This window comes from Schistocerca piceifrons, chromosome 9 (genome assembly GCF_021461385.2).
Source record: "Schistocerca piceifrons isolate TAMUIC-IGC-003096 chromosome 9, iqSchPice1.1, whole genome shotgun sequence".
NCBI lineage: Eukaryota > Metazoa > Arthropoda > Insecta > Orthoptera > Acrididae > Schistocerca > Schistocerca piceifrons.
In genome coordinates this window covers 16,958,814-16,980,699 of record NC_060146.1, presented here as the reverse complement: position 1 = coordinate 16,980,699, position 21,886 = coordinate 16,958,814, and the positions used below count along the sequence as shown (strand labels likewise).

The 21,886-nt window shown below is 39.9% G+C and overlaps 1 protein-coding gene across 1 annotated transcript in view; it reads right to left on the bottom strand.

Moving 5' to 3' along the window:
• Nucleotides 1-21,886, bottom strand: part of LOC124717157 — a 98,789-nt gene that overhangs the window by 73,210 nt on the left and 3,693 nt on the right. Inside the window, exon 2 of the mRNA XM_047243926.1 lies at nucleotides 10,257-10,319. Coding sequence (XP_047099882.1) covers nucleotides 10,257-10,319 — 63 coding nt within the window. The remainder of the gene's footprint in view (nucleotides 1-10,256; nucleotides 10,320-21,886) is intronic.

Below are 21,886 nucleotides of genomic sequence, written 5' to 3'. Positions count from 1 at the left end.
AATGTCTCATGAGATATAAATGTGTGAGAATTTTACATATTACATACTCTTTTCATGTAAAATTATGTGTTCTTGAAAAGATTTCAAAACACGTGGGGGCAGATTTGTCCACCTCCCCCTTCAACATCCAGTGAACAGAAGGCCTCTGGCTGTCACTCTGTTGTACACCAGTTTGTGCTCAGGCATTAAGCAGCTGCAGTGGGGTGGAGCAACTGACACATAACCGGTGTACGAAAAACTTTTCAAGCTTTATTTTCAGAAGGTTTTAAACCTCACTGAGGAATGAAATAAGTAGGAAGTGCAGGGAAGCCAAGACAAAATGGCTGCGTGAAATATGTGAAGAAATCTAAAAAGAAGGGAATGTTGGAAGGACAGACTCAGCATACAGGAAAGTCAAAACAACAACCTTCTATGACATTAAAAACAAGTGTGGTAACATTAAGAGTGCAACAGGAATTCCACTGCTAAATGCAGAGGAGAGAGCCAATAGATGGAAAGTATACACTGAAAGCCTCAGTGAGGGGAAGATTTGTCTGATGTGATAGAAGAAGAAACAGGAGTCAATTTAGAAGAGATAGGGGATCCCGTATTACAATCAGAATTTAAAAGAGCTTTGGAGGACTTAAGATCAATGTTCCACCAAACAGTTAAAGCACAGCTTTGCTCCAGCAAACAGACCCTCTTACATCATTTTATTGGTAAATAATGAGAACATTATTATTGGAAAATGACCGTAAAACCGTCGCAGCACTCAGTACTTAGATTTATGCCACAGTCTGTATTACACATTATGAAGTGATACTGTAAGAGGCAGCAGTCTTTATCATCCACACAATTCCGATGATGGCAAGAGCTGAAAAGTGCAAGAATTATCACACAATCAGCTTGACAGCTCATGCATCCAAGTTGCTGACAACTGAAGAATGGAAAAGAAAATTGAGGATGTGCTAGATGATGATCAGTTTGGCTTTAGAAAAGGTAAAAGCATGAGAGAGGCAATTCTGATATTGCAGTTGATAATGGAAGCAAGACTAAAGAAAAATGAAGACACCTTCATAGTGTTTATCAACTTGGAAAAAGCGTTCGACAATGTAAACTGGTGCAAGATGTTCAAAATTCTGAGAAAAAATGGGAGAGATGGGTAACACACAATATGTACAACAGCCAAGAGAGACTAATAAGAATGGACGAGCAAGAAAGAAGTGCTCAGATTAAAAAGGTTGTAAGACACTACTGTTCAATCTGGACATCGAAGAAGAAATGGTGGAAATAAAAGAAAGGTTCAGGAGTGGAATTAAAATTCAAGGTGAAAGGATATGAATGATACAGTTTGTTGATGACCTTGCTATCCTGAGTGAAAGTGAAGAAGAATAACATGAGCTGCTGAATGGAATGAACAATCAAATGAGAACACTATATATTGAGAGTAAATCGAAGAAAGATGAAAATAATGAGAAGTAGCAGAAATGAGAAGAGTGAGAAATTTAACATCTGGATTGATGGTCATGAAGTAGATGAGGTTAAGGAATTCTGCTGCCTGGACAGCAAAATAACCAATGATGGATGGAGCAAGGAGGACATTAAAAGCAGACTAGCTCTGGATAAAAGTGCATTCCTGGCCAAGAGAAGTCTACTAGTATCAAACATGGCCTCAATGTGAGGAAGAAATTTCTGAGAATGTGCGTTAGGAGTGCAGCATTGTATGGTAGTGAAACATGGACTGCGGGAAAACCGGAACAAAAGAGACTTGAAGCATTTGAGATGTGCTTCTACAGACGAATGTCGAAAATTAGGTGGGCTGATAATGTAAGGAAAGCGGAGGTTCTGTACAGAATCAGAGAGGAAAGGAATAAGAGGAAAACACTGATAAGGAGAAGGAACAGGATGATAGGACATCTGTTAACACTTTGATGTCTGCACTTCTCATACAAATTTATTCGCTTGGTGCTGGCAGCACTAATTCGTATTACTTGGCTTGTCGCCAGCCGTTCTTGACATTATCGGGTGATTATAAATTGTAACATTGGACTAATCTCATCGTTAGTTCTCATAAGTTCTCAATCCTGTTCCCCTACTTTCATGAAATTTTGTAAATAAATACAAATTTTGTTGTTCCATGTATTTGTTTATTTGCATTCTCTTTGGTACTTAGTATCTCCATTTCATATGATATGCAGCAAAACAGTCTCCAAGATGTAACGCAACTCCACAAGACTTCCATATTAAGTTTGTCATTTTTTGTTTTTGTTTTGGGAACATACATTGCAGTTTCTTAGTTTTTGTTTATTCGTTTCAGAAATATGCAGGCCTATTAGCTGGTGTTGCTTTATGAGACAGGAAGGCTGTCAACCGGATCATGATGAGACGTACGCAATGCAGTGGCAACCTCCAAGTTTTGCTCCGCGCATTCATCGTAAATAATTGTGTTGTCTCTTTTGTCCGATATGATGAAAGGCCACAAGTACTTATAAAAACAAAAAACTTGTTGGCTTGTGTAACTTACTGTTACCTAAACAAAACATACTAAAGTGCTGTCACCAGCCACTGCACGATACTATGCTCACAACACCACTGTGGTGTCGCCGGAGGGCAGAGTGTTAAGACACAATGGGATGACTTACCTGGTACCAGGGGGGAGCTGTAGAAGCAAAAACTGTAGAGGAAGACAGAGATTGCAATACATCCAGCAAATAATTGAGGATGTAGGTTGCAAGTGCTACTCTGAGATAAAAAGGTTGGCACAGAGTAGTAATTCATGGCAGGCTGCATCAAACCTGTCAGAAGACTGATGAAAAAAGAGGAAAGCATGGAAAATAATTACTGTAAGAGTACCAAACTTGGTAGCATTAATATCCAGAGTATGGGGTGCATGATTCCCAAGTGACATAGTGCCACCATCCAGTTCTACCTATGGCCACCTGGTGCCATTATCAGTCATCATGATTCATACTCTAACACATCTGACCAGTCACAGTGAACTTGTTGACATGCCAACATGAGCTTGGACAAAAAGAGCAGGGCATTATTGGCGAAGCTCTATTATCAAAACAACAGAAATGCTACAGCAGCACTTTGAGAATATCACTGACTGAAAGAATTACCTCCACAATAAAGAAGTTCAAATCAACTAGAGAACTGGGCATCATTCTGGGAAGAGGCCAACAACCACCACAGTTGGTTGATGAAATCTCTGTGCTATGGAAGACAACACTGTGTGCAATTTCCTACCATCAGACAGTGCACGTCTGAGTCATGACAGTTGAACATCCCACGGTCCGCTGTACGGAAGGTGCTTTGAACCATTTTCAAATAGTATCTGCACAAGATCCATACTGTACAGCAGCTTGCACCACAGGATACATAACGACATGTTGACTTCGCACTCCACTTTCTCGCAAGGATCAAAGTTGACGAGGATTGGCCCTTGACCGTCCTATGGACAGATGAAGCTTATTTCCCTCTTATGGGTGGGGCGGACACATGGAAATGGGGATCTTCACCTCCAGTCACTTTGCATGAACTTCCTCTGTATGGTGAATGTGTCACTGTATTTGTGGCTTCATGGCTATGTTCATCAGTGGCCCATTCTTTTTTGACCAGGTTGGTGCTCGAGGACCAAAGACGTGCAGTGTGACTGGCCAGTGTTACTGTGATGTGCTTTGCAAGTATGTCACACCCACCCTGCAGGAGAGAGATGCATTGAACTCAGTTTTCTTGCAAGATGGGGCCTCACAGCACATCTCTCTTGAAGAACACTTGCTTCTCCACAACTCATATGGAAACAATCGAATTATCAGCCAATTGTTTCCAAATGCTTTTTTGTCATGATCACCTGCGCTCACTCCCCATAATCTGTGGTTGTGGGGCTATTTGAAGTTCAGGGTTTACCAGGGGAACATTCACACATGCGCTGATCTGAAGTGCAGCATATTAAGAGAGGCAGCCAGCATAACTTCAAACGCCTTCGCTCTGTTGTGCAGAGTGCAGTCCTGCACTTTCAGACTCTTCTGGACACTGATGGGTGCCATATTGAGCCCCTTTTGTAGCAGTAATGGTACTGGTATATAATGGTACACTGCACCTTAGCAGTACATTAAAAGTGTTTCTCTTCTTCTTCACTTAGGACCACGGCTATCAACATTTGTTGGCCTTCCTTTTCGCCCAGTATTCCTTCATATGCAACGAATGGGCTAGTTTCCGTTGCAGAGATCACGTATGTTGGATAGTTTTTCTCTCTTCTTCCTCAAAACCCTGCGTGTTTGTGATTTTTCTGATTTTATTTCTGTCATGTAGATTTGGATACCCTAGTTCTCTCATGTCTTTTTCCATCTGTTTGTACCAGTTCAGCCTTGTAGTTTTGTTCTTTAAAAATGTATGGATTTTGCACATTAACCTGTGAGTCCATTCTTTCTAAATGCCCCATGAATTGGACTCTTCTCATGTGCATTGTGTCTGTTATTTTGGAGATATTTTATATATTTCTGCATTGGGTTTTGGATAATGCACACCATCTTTAGTTCTTGGTCCTAGGATTTTCCTCATTATTTTATATTCTTTCACTTCTAATTCCCCTTTTAGTGTTCTGTGTTGAAGATTTAGTGTCTCAGATGCGTAATTACTGTTGTGTAGTGTCGTATTTTGCAGTTCCATGAGAGACTCTTTTTGTTGTAAATGTTTTTTGTTAGCTGAAATGCCGTTTTCATTTTGTGTACTCTTGATCTGACAGATTTCTTTCCATTACAATTTTCTGCAATTCATTCAACTAAATACTTCAATTCTTTTACTCGAGAAATGTAGTTATTACCAATTTTGAGATAAGAAGGTGCATCTTTGATGTCAGTCATAAATCTATCCTATTCTTGCTGCCTGCTCTTGTAATAATTCTAGATGTTTCTGTGAATCAGTAATGTCTTGGGCCATCAGTGCCATGTCGTCAGCAAATGCTAAACAGTCTACTTCTATGCCCTCACATTTTGGTCCCAGTCTGTGTGCTGGTGCACCTGCTTTTCTCCATTCTCGAACAACTTTTTCAAGAGCACAATTGAAGAGCACTGGAGACAGTTAAAAGTGTTTCAATTTAATTGAGTCTGCATTATTTCTCTTCCCCATGTCCTTGACATTAATGTTACCATGTTTGGTCTTCATATGGTAATTAGTTTTCATGTTATAATGTGTTAAATAGGGAAGTTTAATTATAACCACCCAGTAACAGAACGGAGAGAGGAAGTAAATAAATGTGAGTTGGGAGATACGATACCGTGAGAAGAAATTAGCACAGCACTATAAGATCTCAGGCAAAACAAGGCCTTTGAAGTAGACAACATTCACTCAGAATTATTAAGATCCGTAGGAGAGCCAGCAATGACAAAACAGGTCCCACCTGGTGTGCAAGATCTATGAGACAGGTTAAGTACTCTCAGACTTTAAGAATAATTTGTACCCCAAAGGAAGCAGGTGCTGACATGTGTGAATGTTACTGAACTTTCATTTCCAATAAGTTGTGGTGGCAAAATACTGTCATGAAAAATTTACAGACAAATGGAAGAACTGATACGAGCCGCACTTGGAGAAGGTCAGTCTGGATTCATTAGAAATGTAGGATCACGCCAGGCAATGCTAACCTTATGGCTTATCCTAGCATGTAATTGAAGAAAAGAAAACCTACACTTATAGCTTTTGTACATTTAGAGAAAGCTTTTGCCAATGTTGACTGCAGAACACTCTTTCTGATTCTGAAAGCGACAGGGATTAACCACAGAGAGTAAAAGATTATCTACAATTTGTCCCAGACTGCAGCTGTAAGAGTTGAAGGATATAAATAAAAAGAGTGATTGAGAAGGAAGTATTACATACTTGTAGCCTATCCCAATGTTATTCAATCTGTAAGCAGAGCAAGCAGTTACGGAAACAAAGGAGAAATTTAGAAAGAGAAGTAAATTTCAGGGATAAGACACTCTGAGGTTTGTTGATGACATTTTAACTGTGTCAGAGAAAGCAAGGAAGTTGGAAGAGCGGCTGAACAGATGGACAGTTTCTTGAAAGGAGGTTGTAAAATGAATATCAACAAAAGTAAAAGAAGGTTAATGATAAATAGCTATATGATAAATGGTAGATGATAAATGATATAGATAAATTAAATCAGGAAATGCTGAGTGAATAAGCTTAGAAAATGAGAAACTAAGAATAGTTAATAAGTTTTGCTATTTGGGCAGCATAATTGCTGACAACAGTCAAAGTAGAAAGGATATAAAATAGAGATAAGCCATAGCAAGAATAGCATTTCTGTGGAAAAAATCTAATAAAAATTTAGGTGTAGGCAAGTTTTTTTCTTGAACAGAACTGAAACTTGGGCAATAAGCAGTTCAGACAAGAAGAGATAGAAGCTTTTGAAACACGGTGCTGAAGATTAGATGGGTAGTTTGAATAACAAACAGGAAGGTACAGAATCAAATTGTTGAAAAAAGAACCTTCTGGCCCAACGTAACTAACAGAAGGGATCAACTGACAGGACACATCCTGGGGCATCGAGGAATTGTCAGTTTGGTACTGGAAGGAACTGTTTGTGTTTGTGTTTGTGTGTGTGTGTGTGTGTGTGTGTGTGTGTGTGTGTGTGTTTGTGTGTGTGGGCAGAGGGGTGGGGGTGGAAGGGGGAAGAGGGGTGGGGGATTGCAAAGGCAGGCCAAGGGATGAATACAGTAAGTAGATTGACGTCCGATGTGATCACAAAGTAATGGGAAATATTTAATTTCGCAAGCTTTAAATACATAATTTTCAAATTTATTTCTTTTTATCTTGTTGGTACACATGTTCCTGATGTACATTTATCTTTTCAGATGTTTCAATTATTTAGTTTACTGTTGACAGTCGAAACGGTTATATGTGTTTTCAAGTGCTTGGTGAATTTTTACTTTTGCAATAAAACAGAGCAAAGAATTTCCATTAAATTTTGCTCAAATAGTGGAATAAGTGTCACATTCAAAATGTTGACTGTGGCTTCTGGTGAATCTACTTTGAGTAAGACAAGAGTTTAAGAGTGGTAGAAACATTTCAAAGAGGGTTGAGAAGGCGCTGAAGAAGACAACTGCCATGGACATCCTAACACAACAATTACTGATGACAGTGTGGAAAAACTAAAGGAATCAGTACTGAATAATCCCCATCAGAAAGGTTGCTGATGGTGTCAGCATATCCTCTGGCTCATGCCAAGCAATTTTTTCTTAGTGTTTTGGGTATGAAATTTGTAGCAGCAAAGTTTGTTCTGAAATTGTTGGATTGCTCAGGGATTGCTGAATGATGTTGACAATGATCCAATACTTCTAAAGGAGGCTATAATAGGTGACAAAACATGGGTATACAGGTATGATGAAACCAAGGCCCAATTTTCCCAATGGAAACTGCCTGAGTAGTCAAGACAAAAAAAAATCAAGTTCAATCACATGTGAAGGTTCTTTTCACTGTTTTCTTCAATTACAGTGTCATAGGGCATCATGAGTTCCTGTCTTATGATTGTACCAGTCAATAAGGAATACTACCTGGAAGTCATGCACCGTTTGTGTGAAGCACTCCAAAGAAAAAACAACTGTAGCAAAACCATTTGTGGAAATTGCATCACAATAATGCTCCTGTTCACACCTCAATGTTTGTCTGTTATTTTTTGACAAAAAAACAAAACTGTCATGTTGCCTCAGCCACTGTATTCAACAGAAATGGCCCCCTGTGAGTGTTTTCTATTCCAGAGGCTGAATAGAATTATGAAAGGATGTCATTTTGTCATCACTGATGTAATAAAAACAGAATTGCTGCAAAAGCTAAAGATGATAATGCAAAATTAATTTCAGAAGTGCTTCAAAGACTGGAAAAAGTGCCCGGATAAGTGTATCTGAGGGAGACTGTTCTGAAGGGGACAAAGTTTATGTTGATGAATAAATAAAAGTTCTTTAAGAAAACAAAAATTTGTGTTACCTTTTGATCACGTCTTGTACATAGGTTGAATTAGTTACTCAGAAATGATGAGGCTTGAACAGGATAGACTAGCATGGAGAACTACATCAAACTATTCTTAACACTGATGATGATGATGATGATGATGACGATGATGACAACAATGCGGTGGTGGTGGTGGTGGTGGAGACAGCAACAAAAACAACAACATATTTGAAACTTATTGGGAGATTAAAACTGTGTACTTGACCAGGACTTGAACCAGGTGCCTCTCCTTTGCAGTCAAGTGCTCTACCAGCTGAACTATTCAAGCATGAATTAAAATTTGTGCTACAGCCGGGACTCGAACCCTGGTCTTCTTGCTTGCTATGCAGAAATACTACCCATTACACCACCACAGCACTATGGTCAACATTGCTGAACGAACTACCCAAGCTGACTGCCCTCCCCAACAAAAACTTCAATTCATATCTTCTGCTTATTTTCCCTTACATTGTCACTACTGCCAGGGTTCTCCGGCACTGGAATAACATCCCAGCGTTGGACATAATGGGAAAGTCTCGTACCATAGGTGATCTTAAAGATCTTATAGTTATATTTTGCCCTGAGACATTTAAGTCTCTTCTTTATCTATACGATTATAATATCTATAAGGCCACCTACGATACAGGACTTTCCCATTACATCCAATGCTGGGGTGCTATTCCAATGCCAGAGAGCCCTGGCAGTAGTGACAATGTAAGGGAAAATAAGCAGAAGATATGAACTGACGTGTGTGTTGGGGAGGGCACTCAGCTCGGGTAGTTCGTTCAGCAATGTTAACCATGGTGCTGTGGTGGTGTAACGGTTAGCATTTCTGCCTAGTATTCAAGCACGACTCACAATCCACACTAGCAACTTCACTTCTGACAGTACCTGTCTCCTAAATTTCAAATGTCAAAGAAGTTCTCCTGCACACTTTGCGGGACTAGGATTCCTGGAGGTAAGGAAATCACAACAGATATCGCATGTCATAATGACAAGATCTGTTTTGGTTGGCAGGAGAGCCAACACCGTGTTACTAGAGGAGGCCGAAAGGCACGCGTTTTAGCTCACGCAGGCTGGCGTGAGGTCTGGAACAGGGCAAGGAAATTAGAATTTAGAAAAACGGACGTAGCTGGTGAAATACTTAACTTTAATCCGTTAATGAAGAACGTCGGTCTTGACAGTACATGATTCACAATATCAATAGTAACTGAATATGGCGCCTTGCTAGGTCGTAGCAATTGACGTAGCTGAAGGCTATGCTAAACTATCGTCTCGGCAAATGAGAGCGTATTTTGTCAGTGAACCATCGCTAGCAAAGTCTGCTGTACAACTGGAGCGAGTGCTAGGAAGTCTCTCTAGACCTGCCGTGTGGCGGCACTCGGTCTGCAATCACTGACAGTGGCGACACGCAGGTCCGACGTATACTAACGGACCGCGGCCGATTTAAAGGCTACCACCTAGCAAGTGTGGTGTCTGGCGGTGACACCACAAGAACAGTCTTTGGAAGAGGGGTGGATCGGTTAGGGGATAAAATGAGATAACTTGTTAGAAAATGTTTGACTGTAAGTGAGGTCAGTAGGCGATAATGGGCACTGCAAGAGGAGTGGCTGTGACCAGAGCTACAGAAGACCACAAAATCGAGCACAGATGCACTAGTGACAGGTGGGAAGACATGAGTGTAACAACTGTGGAGATACAAACCAAAGTGAGACATACAGATGGGCATTAGGAGAGAGGACAAAACACATATGGGACACAGTACAGCAATATGTATATGTCTGCTTGCGTCTGTATATGTGCGGATGGATATATGTGTGTGTGTGTGTGTGTGTGTGTGTGTGTGTGTGTGTGTGTGTGTGTGTGTGTGTGAGCACGCGCGCACGCGAGTGTATACCTGTCCCTTTTTCTCCCTAAGGTAAGTCTTTCCGCTCCTGGGATTGGAATGACTCCTTACCCTCTCCCTTAAAACCCACCTCCTTTCGTCTTTCCCTCTCCTTCCCTCTTTCCTGATGAAGCAACCATGGGTTGCGAAAGCTCGATATTTGTGTGTGTGTTTGTGTGTTTTTTATTGTGTCTATCTACCAGTGCTTTCCCGTTTGGTAAGTCACAGCATCCTTATTTAATATATTTTTCCCATGTGGAATGTTTCTTTCTATACAGACAAGCCATGTGGAATGTTTCACATCTGTGTGTGTGTGTGTGTGTGTGTGTGTGTGTGTGTGTGTGTGTGTGTGTAAGCAATATGTTAATGAGAAGCTACAATGAGTATTTGCATTCGTATTACTTACTGGTTCTTCCTTGATATCCACTTCGCTATACGCTGGTACTGCATCTATCTCTCCTGCAGATTCCTGTGAGAAGAGAACAGGCCAGACGAATGAGCAAAAATGGAGAGAAAACAAAGTCAGCAGACAAATATTCACTCATTTATTCACAGATCACATTCAATAAATCTCATCATGAAGGGCAGCCTTTAGGGACATGAAATGAATCAAGTTACACATTAACGGGCACAGGCTGCAACTGCTGCCTATTCCTGTGAAGTATATCAATCACAAATTATGGATACCACTAATTTTCTCAAATGATTTTAGTTTAACACTTCAAATAAAGTATTTCCTTTAAATGGACCCCTATTAAATGTCTCTTCACTATCAAAGTAAAGTTCTGTTTAATATGTACATTTGAGTTATGTAGAATTTAGATCTGTGAGTCATAATATTTAGACAAATCAGAGGAGATGTGGTTTACGAGGTATTTTTATGGAATAATATTGTGGCTACAATTGCTCCTAATGAATCTGTCACTGGTAAACCTCAAGCCAATGAGAGAAACAGCTGGCCAAGTCTGTGTTGATATCCTTCTGATAGTCATTAACACCCAATGATGTCAACATGGATACACTCAAATCTCTGAGTCAGTGGGGTGGAAGTACTGAGCAGAATCACAATGTGGCACGTTATTTTGTTGCACTAGTGGACAAATGCCTTGCAGTCCTTCTTGATATATGGCCAAACAAATGCCTTTATTAATAGTCATGTTGCAGACTATAATCCTGTACAGGAGAAGCTGTAGACAGCAAGATTGCTTACTGGAGCAAGTACACTTGATATGAACAGATCCACTTGTGAAATTGACATTTTGCAATACACTGCTACATTTTAGTATGGAATATGAAGAAGCCTGGGCAGGAAGCCTTCGGTTCATTGTCTCCTACTTGAGTGTCAGCAAGTGCTAGCTAGCCAATTCCCTTTGCAATGGCATCAGTGAGAGACAGAGCATTTGCCCATCCATTCTGTTTACCATAAACATGTTAAATGTCTGGAGTGAACTGCGCCATGAAGTCCTAATCCCACTATTAGTGCAGTGATGAATTGCCTGGCTTCTGACGGAAGGTGAAAATGAGTGGCTTGTGGTTCACAGTAACTATGAAATGTCTACCTCGAAGCATATACAAAAACTTTTTGAGGATGCCATAGGCTACGTAGAGCTCGCTGTCATATGTTAACCAGTTTGTTAGCAATGATGATATTTTGCAGCAGCAAATACTTTCCTAGACAACCGAAGATCTAGAACAATGACTGCTGATGAAAAGGTGGCAAATTGAGAAAAGCTCAAAGCTATTCACTTATGTTAATGAGAAAATATTAAACTGCCCCTCTTATTAGCTGCAGAAAAAAGAATTTCTGTAGGCTATATGTGACAACTTGCACCATAAGCGTCCTACCAATAAAAGATCACTCCAACTTCTTCCAGATAAATATATCTCTCAAAAGCAAATATTCTCATGAGTTTGCTAACCTTCCAAGCAAAATATTAAAAGCATATTCTTCTGATATGGCTACTGTATTCAGAAATATATTTAATGCACTGCATTGCTTTTACAATGTAGCTTTCCTGACAGACTTCACTAAGTCACTGTCAGACCCCTCTGTAACTAGTAAGGCAGTCATTAACAACTATCACCTGATTTCACTATTAACCTCCTCCTCAAACATTCTGGAGAAGGTAATGTATTTCATGATGGTAAAGCATATCGACAAATATAAGATTCTGTATGTCATAATTTGGATACCACAAGAACCTCTCCACTGAACATGCTATCTACCATCTCAGTAATTGTTTATTAAAATACCTGAATGACGAGATTTTGCCTAGATGTTTATTCTGTGATCTGTTAAAACCATTTGACTGAGCAAATGACAAAATTTGTTAGGAGCAAATTAAAGTTTATGATTTTTTACATACAGTGAGCACATGGTTCCCTTATCATTTCATTAATATGAAGCAAAATGTCATGCAGCTCTTGTGATGAATGATCTGCTTAATGGGGACAAATTACTACCAGCATTCCACAGGTTTCAAGTCTGAAACCACTCCTCTTCTCCCTATATGTAAATTATCTTTCATCTTACTCCAATAAAGCAGAAATAATATTGCATTTTAGTGCTGATGTAAGCACCGGAATCAAGTCCAACAGAGCTGCTCTTGATCGGAACATGAATTAGAAATAAAATATTATAGATGTTCTCTAATGCTTAACTTCAGTAGCATTTTCTCTACATGTAATAGCTGACTTTGCTGATGAAAGCACTAGAAAATTAGCTTACACTGCATACTTCCATTCATTGATGTCATATGGAATAATTTTCTGGGGCAATTCCATACAGGCCCAAAGTGTTCATTATGCACAAATATGCTGTAAGGATATTCTTTCACAATCTTGAAGTACGTTGTGAAGAATCAGCCACAGTTTGAAAGTTGCATTCATAAATATGAAACTAGGAACAAAGACAATATTATGAAAAGGACAGTTGCTACTAACCATACAGCAAAGATGCTGAGTTGTAGGTAGGCATAACAATGTCAAACAAAGCTTTTGGCCAAACAGGCCTTCAGAATTAGACACACACACACACACACACACACACACACACACACACACACGTGTGTGTGTACAACTCAGCATCCTTGCTGTATGGTTAGTAGCAACTGTCCTTTTCATAATATTGTCATTATGCCATCCTGGATTTCTCATTGTTTGATTTTACACTTGGAACAAAAATAGATTCAACTATCCACAAAGTTAACTTACTCTTGCACAAAAAGGAGTGAGGTACACAGCTATAAAAATATTTGACCTTATCTCTTGTGAATTAAAGACATTGGCAGATAAATAAAGGCATAAAACCAAACTTGAATAATTTCTCCTTGACAATTCCTTCTATCCTATTGATAAATTGATGAGAAGATAGTACCTAAGTGGCTGGGTTACTTTTACCAATTCTGTGACACATTAAGCTTTACAAACTCAGTCGTGTAAACAGCCAGCATGCGACCATGTTTTCACAGAGAAAATGTTTCTTATTTGTGAACCTATTAACATGTTCCAAACCATGGCAAGTTATCATGAACATGACCCATGGAACATGCTAAAACAAACTAACCAAGGCTTATGAAGAACAGACAATGATCACTACAAGAGCAGAAATGAGTTCCTATATTGTACTACGTTACATAGATTAGTTTGTAATATTGTAGTATGTTGCATTTTCTTTGCAGTTAATTTACATAAAATGTTCGTGTAGGTATGAATAACATCCATACAATGTTTACTGTCTGCTGCTATTGTTGTTCTTGTTGTGGTCTTCAGTCTGAAGACTGGTTTGAGGCAGTTCTCCATGCCACTCTATCCTGTCTGAGCCTCTTCATCTCCAAATAACTACTGCAAACCACAGCCTTCTCAATCTGCTTGTTGTTGTTGTGGTCTTCAGTCCTGAGACTGGTTTGATGCAGCTCTCCATGCTGCTCTATCCTGTGCAAGCTTCTTCATCTCCCAGTACCTACTGCAGCCTACATCCTTCTGAATCTGCTTAGTGTATTCATCTCTTGGTCTCCCTCTATGATTTTTACCCTCCATGCTGCCCGCCAATACTAAATTGGTGATCCCTCGATGTCTCAGAACATGTCCTACCAACCGATCCCTTCTTCTAGTCAAGTTGTGCCACAAGCTCTTATTCTCCCCAAACCTCCTCATTAGTTACGTGATCTACCCATCTAATCTTCAGCATTCTTCTGTAGCACCACATTTCGAAAGCTTCTATTCTCTTCTTGTCTAAACTATTTATCGTCCACGTTTCACTTCCATACATGGCTACACTCCATATAAATACTTTCAGAAACGACTTCCTGACACTTAAATCTATACTCGATGTTAACAAATTTCTCTTCTTCAGAAACGCTTTCCTTGCCATTGCCAGTCGACATTTTATATCCTCTCTACTTCGACCATCATCAGTTATTTTGCTCCCAAATAGCAAAACTCCTTTACTACTTTAAGTGTCTCATTTCCTAATCTAATTCCCTCAGCATCACCCAACTTAATTAGACTACATTCCATTATCCTCATTTTGCTTTTGATTATGTTCATCTTATACCCTCCTTTCATGACACTGTCCATTCCGTTCAACTGCTCTTCCAAGTCCTTTGCTGTCTCTGATAGAATTACAATGTCACCGGCGACCCTCAAAGTTTTTATTTCTTCTCCATGGATTTTAATACCTACTCCAAACTTTTCTTTCTCTAAGTCTAAGAACGCTAGAAATGTAGGTTTGCCTTTCCTTAATCCTTCTTCTAAGATAAGTCGTAGGGTCAGTATTGCCTCACGTGTTCCAACATTTCTACGGAATCCAAACTGATCTTCCCCAAAGTCGGCTTCTATCAGTTTTTCCCTTTGTCTGTAAAGAATTCGCATTAGTATTTTGCAGCTGTGACTTATTAAACTGATAGTTCAGGTATTTTCACATCTGTCAACACCTGCTTTCTTTGGGGTTGGAATTGTTATATTATTCTTGGAGTCTGAGGGTATTTCGTCTGTCTCATACATCTTCCTCACCAGATGGTAGAGTTTTGTCAGGACTGGCTCTCCCAAGGCCGTCAGTAGTTCCAATGGAATGTTGTCTACTCCGGGGGCCTTGTTTTGACTCAGGTCTTTCAGTGCTCTGTCAAACTCTTCACGCAGTATCGTATCTCCCATTTTATCTTCATCTACATCCTCTTCCATTTCCATAATATTGTCCTCAAGTACATCACCCTTGTATAGACCCTCTATATACTCCTTCCACCTTTCTGCTTTCCCCTCTTTGCTTAGAACTGGGTTTCCATCTGAGCTCTTGATATTCATACAAATGGCTCTCTTTTCTCCAAAGGTCTCTTTAATTTTCCTGTAGGCAATATCTATCTTACCCCTAGTGAGATAAGCCTCTACATCCTTACATTTGTCCTCTAGCCATCCCTGCTTAGCCATTTTGCACTTCCTGTCGATATCATTTTTGAGACGTTTGTATTTCTTTTTGCCTGCTTCATTTACTGCATTTTTATATTTTCTCCTTTCATCAATTAAATTCAATATTTCTTCTGTTACCCAACGGTTTCTACTAGCCCTCGTCTTTTTACCTATTTGATCCTCTGCTGCCTTCACTATTTCATCCCTCAAAGCTACCCATTCTTCTTCTACTGTATTTCTTTCCCCCATTCCTGTCAATTGTTTCCTTATGCTCTACCTGAAACTCTGTACAACCTCTGGTTCTTTCAGTTTATTCAGGTCCCATCTCCTTAAATTTCCACCTTATTGTATTTATTCATTGGTCTCTCTCTCTCTCTCTCTCTCTCTCACACACACACACACTCACTCGCGCGCTCTCTCTCTCTCTCTCTCTCTCAACTGGTGATCCCTTGATGTCACAGAATGTGTCCTATCAACCAATCCCTTCTTTTGGTCAAGCTGTGCCACAAATGTCTTGTATCCACAGTTCTATTCACTACTTCCTCATTAGTTATGTGATTGACCCATCTAGACTTCAACATTCTCCTGTGGCACCACATTTCAAAGGCTTCTATTCTCTTTTTGTCACTTTCATGCATGGCTACACTCCAGACAAATACCTTTTCAGAAAAAAACTTCCAAACACTTAAATCTATTTTTGATGTTAACAAATTTCTCTTCTTCAGAAATGCTTTTCTTGCCATTGCCACTCTACTTTAATATCCTCTCAACTTTGCCCATCATTAGGTATTTTGCTGCTCAAATAGCAAAACTTATCTACTGCTTTAAATCTCTCATTTCCTAATCTAATCCCCTATGCATCACCTTATTTAATTAGCCTACATTCCATTATCCTTGTTTTGTTTCTGTTGACGTTCATTTTATGTCTTCCTTTAAAGGCACTGTCCATTCTGTTCAACTGCTCTTCCAAGTCCTTTTCTATCTCTGACACAATTACAATGTCATCAGCAAACCTTAAAGTTTTTATTTCTTCTCCCTGAACTTAAATTCATACTCCAAATTTTGTTTGGTATCCTTTACTGCTTGTACAGATTAAATAACATGGGAGATAGGGTACAACCTTGCCTCAATCCCTTCTCAGCCACTGCCTCCATTTCATGCCCCTCTTCTCTCATAACCACCATCTGGTTTCTGGAGAAGTTGTAAACAGCCTTTCGTCCCTGTATTTTACCCCCGCCACCTTCTGAATGTCAAAGAGAGTACTTCAGTTACCTTTGTCAAAAGCTTTCCCTACCAGTTAGCTTTGTCAAAAGCTTTCCCTACTTCAGTTACCTTTGTCAAAAGCTTTCCCTACCAGTTAGCTTTGTCAAAAGCTTTCCCTAAGTCTACAAATGCTATAAATGTACACTTGTCTTTCCTTAACCTGTCACCCAAGATAAGTGGTAGGGTCAGTATTGCCTTGCATGTTCTTACATTTCTCCTGTATCCAAACTGATCTTCCCTAAGGTTGACTTCTACCAGTTGTTCCATTCTTCTGCAAAGAATTAGTGCTAGTATTTTGCAACCATAACTTATTAAACTGATAGTTCAGTAATTTTCGCACCATTTTGACTATTTTTCGACCGTGACTGTCTCAGAAAATATGTAAAGGTTTTTAACTACTGCTATCAGTCACAAAATTTGTTAACTAATGTATTATTTATTGTGTGATATGTTTCGAGGGTACACCTCATCCTCAGGCAATATGGCACTACAAAAACAATTTCACAATAGGAACATGCAGACGTTAAACAGTCTTTTCATAAATGCTGTGATTATCCTGTTGTGAAAATTTGTGAACAGTGATTAAAAAAGCCAAGAGAGCCACAGAAATGGAAACGCCTCAGTTCATCAGAACTAGACTGCTACTCCGTAAGAACTGAGAGACTGTTACAAAACATTTTCATGCATACATCAGTCCAGCTTGCAAAGTCACATTGCCTCTTACTAGGTTTTCTCTTCTTCCACAGGATGACCACAGCATTTATGAAAAGACTGTTTAACATCGGTATGTTCCTATTGTGAATTTGTTTGTGTAATGCCATACAGCCTGAGGATGGGGTATACCCTCTGAGCTGTGCGTGCTCGTCTTCCTGCCATCTCTTATTTAATATCCTGTTTTTACCATACTGTCACCTCATTATGCTAATTTCATTTACTGGTGTCACTGAGTTGTTGCTTTGCCTGCCCATGAGTTGCAGCAGCAGTGCTTATCGATATAGGCCCTCCGGTATTATCTTTGCTGGATTTTATTTCCCGGTCGTCGTGTGTTGACCAGTCAGTTGGAACGCACCAGCAGTGGTGTTCGGACCTGGTAGTCGGACAATTGGGATGCGTCAAAAGTTCGGTAGGGTTGGAGCAGCAGTGAGGTTCGGATAGCCATGACTCGCCCGACCATTGCCGGCACACATGGCTTGAGTGTGAACGGTCTTGGTTGATCGTCTTACTGGACAACGTGTATCTGCTCACTGATCACTTATGGGTTGGCGGTGTTTGTGTCTCAACTCGTGGTTCGTCCTTGTGATTGGACAGTAACTGCTTTTAGCATTCCTCACGTTCTTCGTCCAAGTGTTTGTGAAATTGTGTATAGCCTGTGATGTCGACTGCCCAGTTATTTTAGTGCTGTCTCCGCGCTGATGTGTAGCAGTTGGTCGATTGGTGCAGTCATGTCGTAGCACCAGTGGGGGCATGCAGTGACACGGAGGCGCGGATAGCCATCACTCGCCGATGATTGCCGACACACTTGATATGGGTGGGAATGGTTGATCGTCGGTTGGTCGTCTTGTTGGATGACGTGTATTTGGCCAGCGATTGCTTATAGGTTGCCTGTGTGTACTGACTCATGATTAGTCCTTGTTATTGCACAGTCACTGCCGTTAGCATCATCTAGTTCTTCGTGCTAGTGTTCGTGAAACTGTGGGTAGTTTATGTGAGTTTGACTGACAAGTTAATTTAAATGTTGTCAGCGTACTGGCTCTGAATTCGTCAGTTGGCGTGGAGTAGCAAGGAAGGACAGGATAGCCATCACTCATCTGACGATTGCTGATACACACATTTGAGTGGCAACAACCTTGTTTGACCGTTTGGTCGGTCGTCTGATTAAACAATGTGTATTTGGGTCGTCCACTGCTTATGGGTTGTCTGTGATCCATTCTTGTTGTTGTTCCACTGTCTCTGCTGTTAGCATCATTTGAGTTTTGGTGCAAGTGTGGAGGGGAACTGATCTCAGTCGTTGGTCTGTTGACTGTCTGACGGTTGGGTTGCCGTCGGATTGAGAATGGTTGGGCCAACTGCCTGTCTCACCTAAGCGCCTTTGGGTGTACTGCCTTATTTTATTTGTTCTTGTTGTTTGTACTTGTATGGCTTCTAGCCAATTTTTACATTCAGGTTGTTTTGCCCTTAAGGCGTAAGATTCTTTAGGCCTTCAGTCTAATGTAAAGAACTGTTTCACATAAGGCCTTTGGCATTTTAAAAATTTTAATGTTGTTGAATTTTAGGTGTTGGGCTTACAGCCGATTTTGGATTCAAATTGTTTGCTCTGAAAATCTCAGATTCTTTGGGCCGTCAACCTAAATAAAGAACTTTTGTAAGATAAGGCTTGCCTTTGAAATTTCTGATTATGCTTGCATTTTAAGTTATTGACCTTCAGCCGTTTTTAAATTAAAGTGGCTTTCAGCCAGTAATTAAGTCCCAAAAATTAAAGCTGTGTGTTAAAAAAAATTCTTAAGGTTCTTGTAATGTTTTATCAAGTAAATAAAGTTGTATGTTCAAGTGTAACTGCAGCCACTTATTTTGACCCCTTTCCACAATTTAAACTAATTGTCCTGTCCTGCAGGTTCAGCAGAGTGTCTCACCCTCAAAACATGTTACACAATAAATAACTAATACATTAGTTAACAAATTTTATAGCTGGTAGCAGTAGTTAAAAACCTTTACATAATTTTCACACCACTCAGCAACAGCTTTCTTTGGAATTGGAGTTACTACATTCTTCTTGAATTTTGAGGGTATTTCGCCTGTCTCATACATCTTGCGCATCAGATGGAAGAGTTCTGTCATGTCTGGCTTTCCCATGACTATAAGTAGTTCTGATGGAATGTTGTCTACACCTGGGCCTTGTTTCAACTTAGATCTTTCAGAGCTCTGTCAAATTCTTCTCGCAGTATCCTATCTCTCATCTAATCTTCATCTACGTCCACTTCCCTTTCTATAATATTGCCTTTAAGTTCATCCCACTTGTATAGACCCTCCATATATTCCTTCTACCCATCCCCTCTTTGCTTAGGACTGGTTTTCCATTTGAGTTCTTCATAATCATACAGCTGCTTCTCTTTACCCCAAATCCCTCTTTAATTTTCCTGTAGGTGGTATCTATTTTTCCCCTATTGTAATATGTTTCTAAATCCTTACACTTGTCCTCTAGCCATTCTGCGCTTCCTGTAACTCTCATTTTTTAAACATCTGTATTCCCTTTCTCCAGCTTCATTTGCTGCATTTTTAAATTTTCTCCTTTCATCAATTAAATTTAATTTCTAGTTGGCCTCATCTTTTTACCATTTGATTCTCTGCTGCCTTCGCTACTTCTTCTCTTAAAGCTACCCATTTGTTTACAACTGTATTCCTTTCCCCTATTCTCAACTGTTGCCTAATGCTCCCTCTGAAACTCTCAACACCCTCTGGTTCTCTCAACTTATTAAAGTTCCATCTCCTGAATTTCCAACTGTTTTGCAATTTCTTCAGTTCATTACCAATAAATTGTGGCCCAAGTCCACACTTCCACCTTGGACATATCTTACAGTTTAAATTCTGGTTCCTAGATCTCTGTCTAACCATTATATATTCAATCAGAAACCTGCTGGTGTCTCTAGCTTTCAACCACATATGCAGGCTTTATTCTTAAACCAAGTGTTAGCAATGATTACATTATGTTCTGTGCAACCAGGCGGGTTCTTCTTTCATTCCTTTCCCCCACCCCATATTCATCTACTATTTTTCTGTTATGGAATTTCAGTCCCTCATCCCAATTAAATTTTCATCTCCTTTAACTATCTGAATAATTCCTTTAATGTCATAATACATTTCTTCAATCTTTTCATCATCTGCAGAGCTAGTTTGCATATAAACTTGTACTACTGTGGCAGGTGTGGGCTTCGCCTCTATCTTGGCTATGATAATGCGTTCACTATGTTCTTCATACTAGCTTACCCACATTCCTGTTTACTTATTTATTATTACACTGACTCCTTCATTATGCCTATTTGACTTTGTACTTATCACCTTGTACTCATCTGAGAAGATGCCTTGTTCCTCCTGCTGCCAAACTTCACTAATTCCCATTATATCTGACTTCAACCTATCCACTCCCCTTTAAGTTTCTAACCTACCTGACTGATTAAGGAACCTTAAATTCCATACTCTGATCTGTAGAATGCCAGTTTTGTTTCTACTAATGACAACATCCTCTGAGTAGCCTCCTCTGGAATATTTTACCCAAGAGGATGCTATCATCATTTAACCATGCGGTAGAGCTGCAAGTCCTCAGGAAAAATTACAGCTGCAGTTTGACCTTGCTTTCAGCCATTTGCAGTATCAGCACAGTGAGGCTGATTTGGTTGATGTCGCAAGGCCAGAGCAGTCAATCATCCAGACTGTTGCCCGTGCAAGTACTGAACAGGCTGCTGCCCCTCTTCAGGAACCATATGTTTGTCTGGCCTCTCAACAGATACCCCTCTGTTGTGGTTGTACCTACAGTACATCTATCTGTATCGCTGAGATACACAAGCAAGGTCCGTAGGTCCGTGGTTCATAGGAAAGGGGGGGGGGTGTTTATTGTCTACAGAGGGGTTAATAATTAATTTACACTTTTAATAACAGGATAATACCACATCAAGTGGTCTTCGACTGACCATCTCCAGTTTCAATCAAATTTCATGTTGATGTTCCCTGTAGAGAAAACCTAAACTAGGCACAATTTGAGCTCAGATGCAAAAATTAAATGTTTAAGGATGGTTTCAGTGGTAGGCTAAGAAAAATGAGAGCTCTATAGTAGTTTTGGCCAAATTTAAGATGGCTTAAAATTGAAACTAGCAGTAATTGAAAATATAAAGAGGTACATAAAGTCTGGGAACACTTTCAATTATTGATTACACAAGAACTAAACACTGAATGGATGTCAAACATATTGCATTTTGAGAAGAAACTCTGAAAGTTTTTTTTTTAACATTCGATATGCGAACCATGAGTGACTGGCAGACGTCAATATGGTAACTGAATTCTTACCATACCCGTTCAAGCATATCTCCCATGTGCGCTCCACATTCTCTTCACTCACACTGGGACTTCTCTTTGCTGGGCACAAGCAACCCGTCTTAATGAATTTGTTGTGCCAATGGTGAATGGCCTTCCTTGTTGGTGGTTTCTTACCACATTTGGTTCTAAACATCCATTGAACAGCTGAACCACACTGTTTTTGTCGAACTCCAACACACAGAAAGTTCGCTCCGCACCTAAACTCGCCATGTTGGTGACTAGCGCTGACTATCGGCGATTTACTAAACTATGCTGTGGCGGTATACATGAAAAAAACTTTCAGGG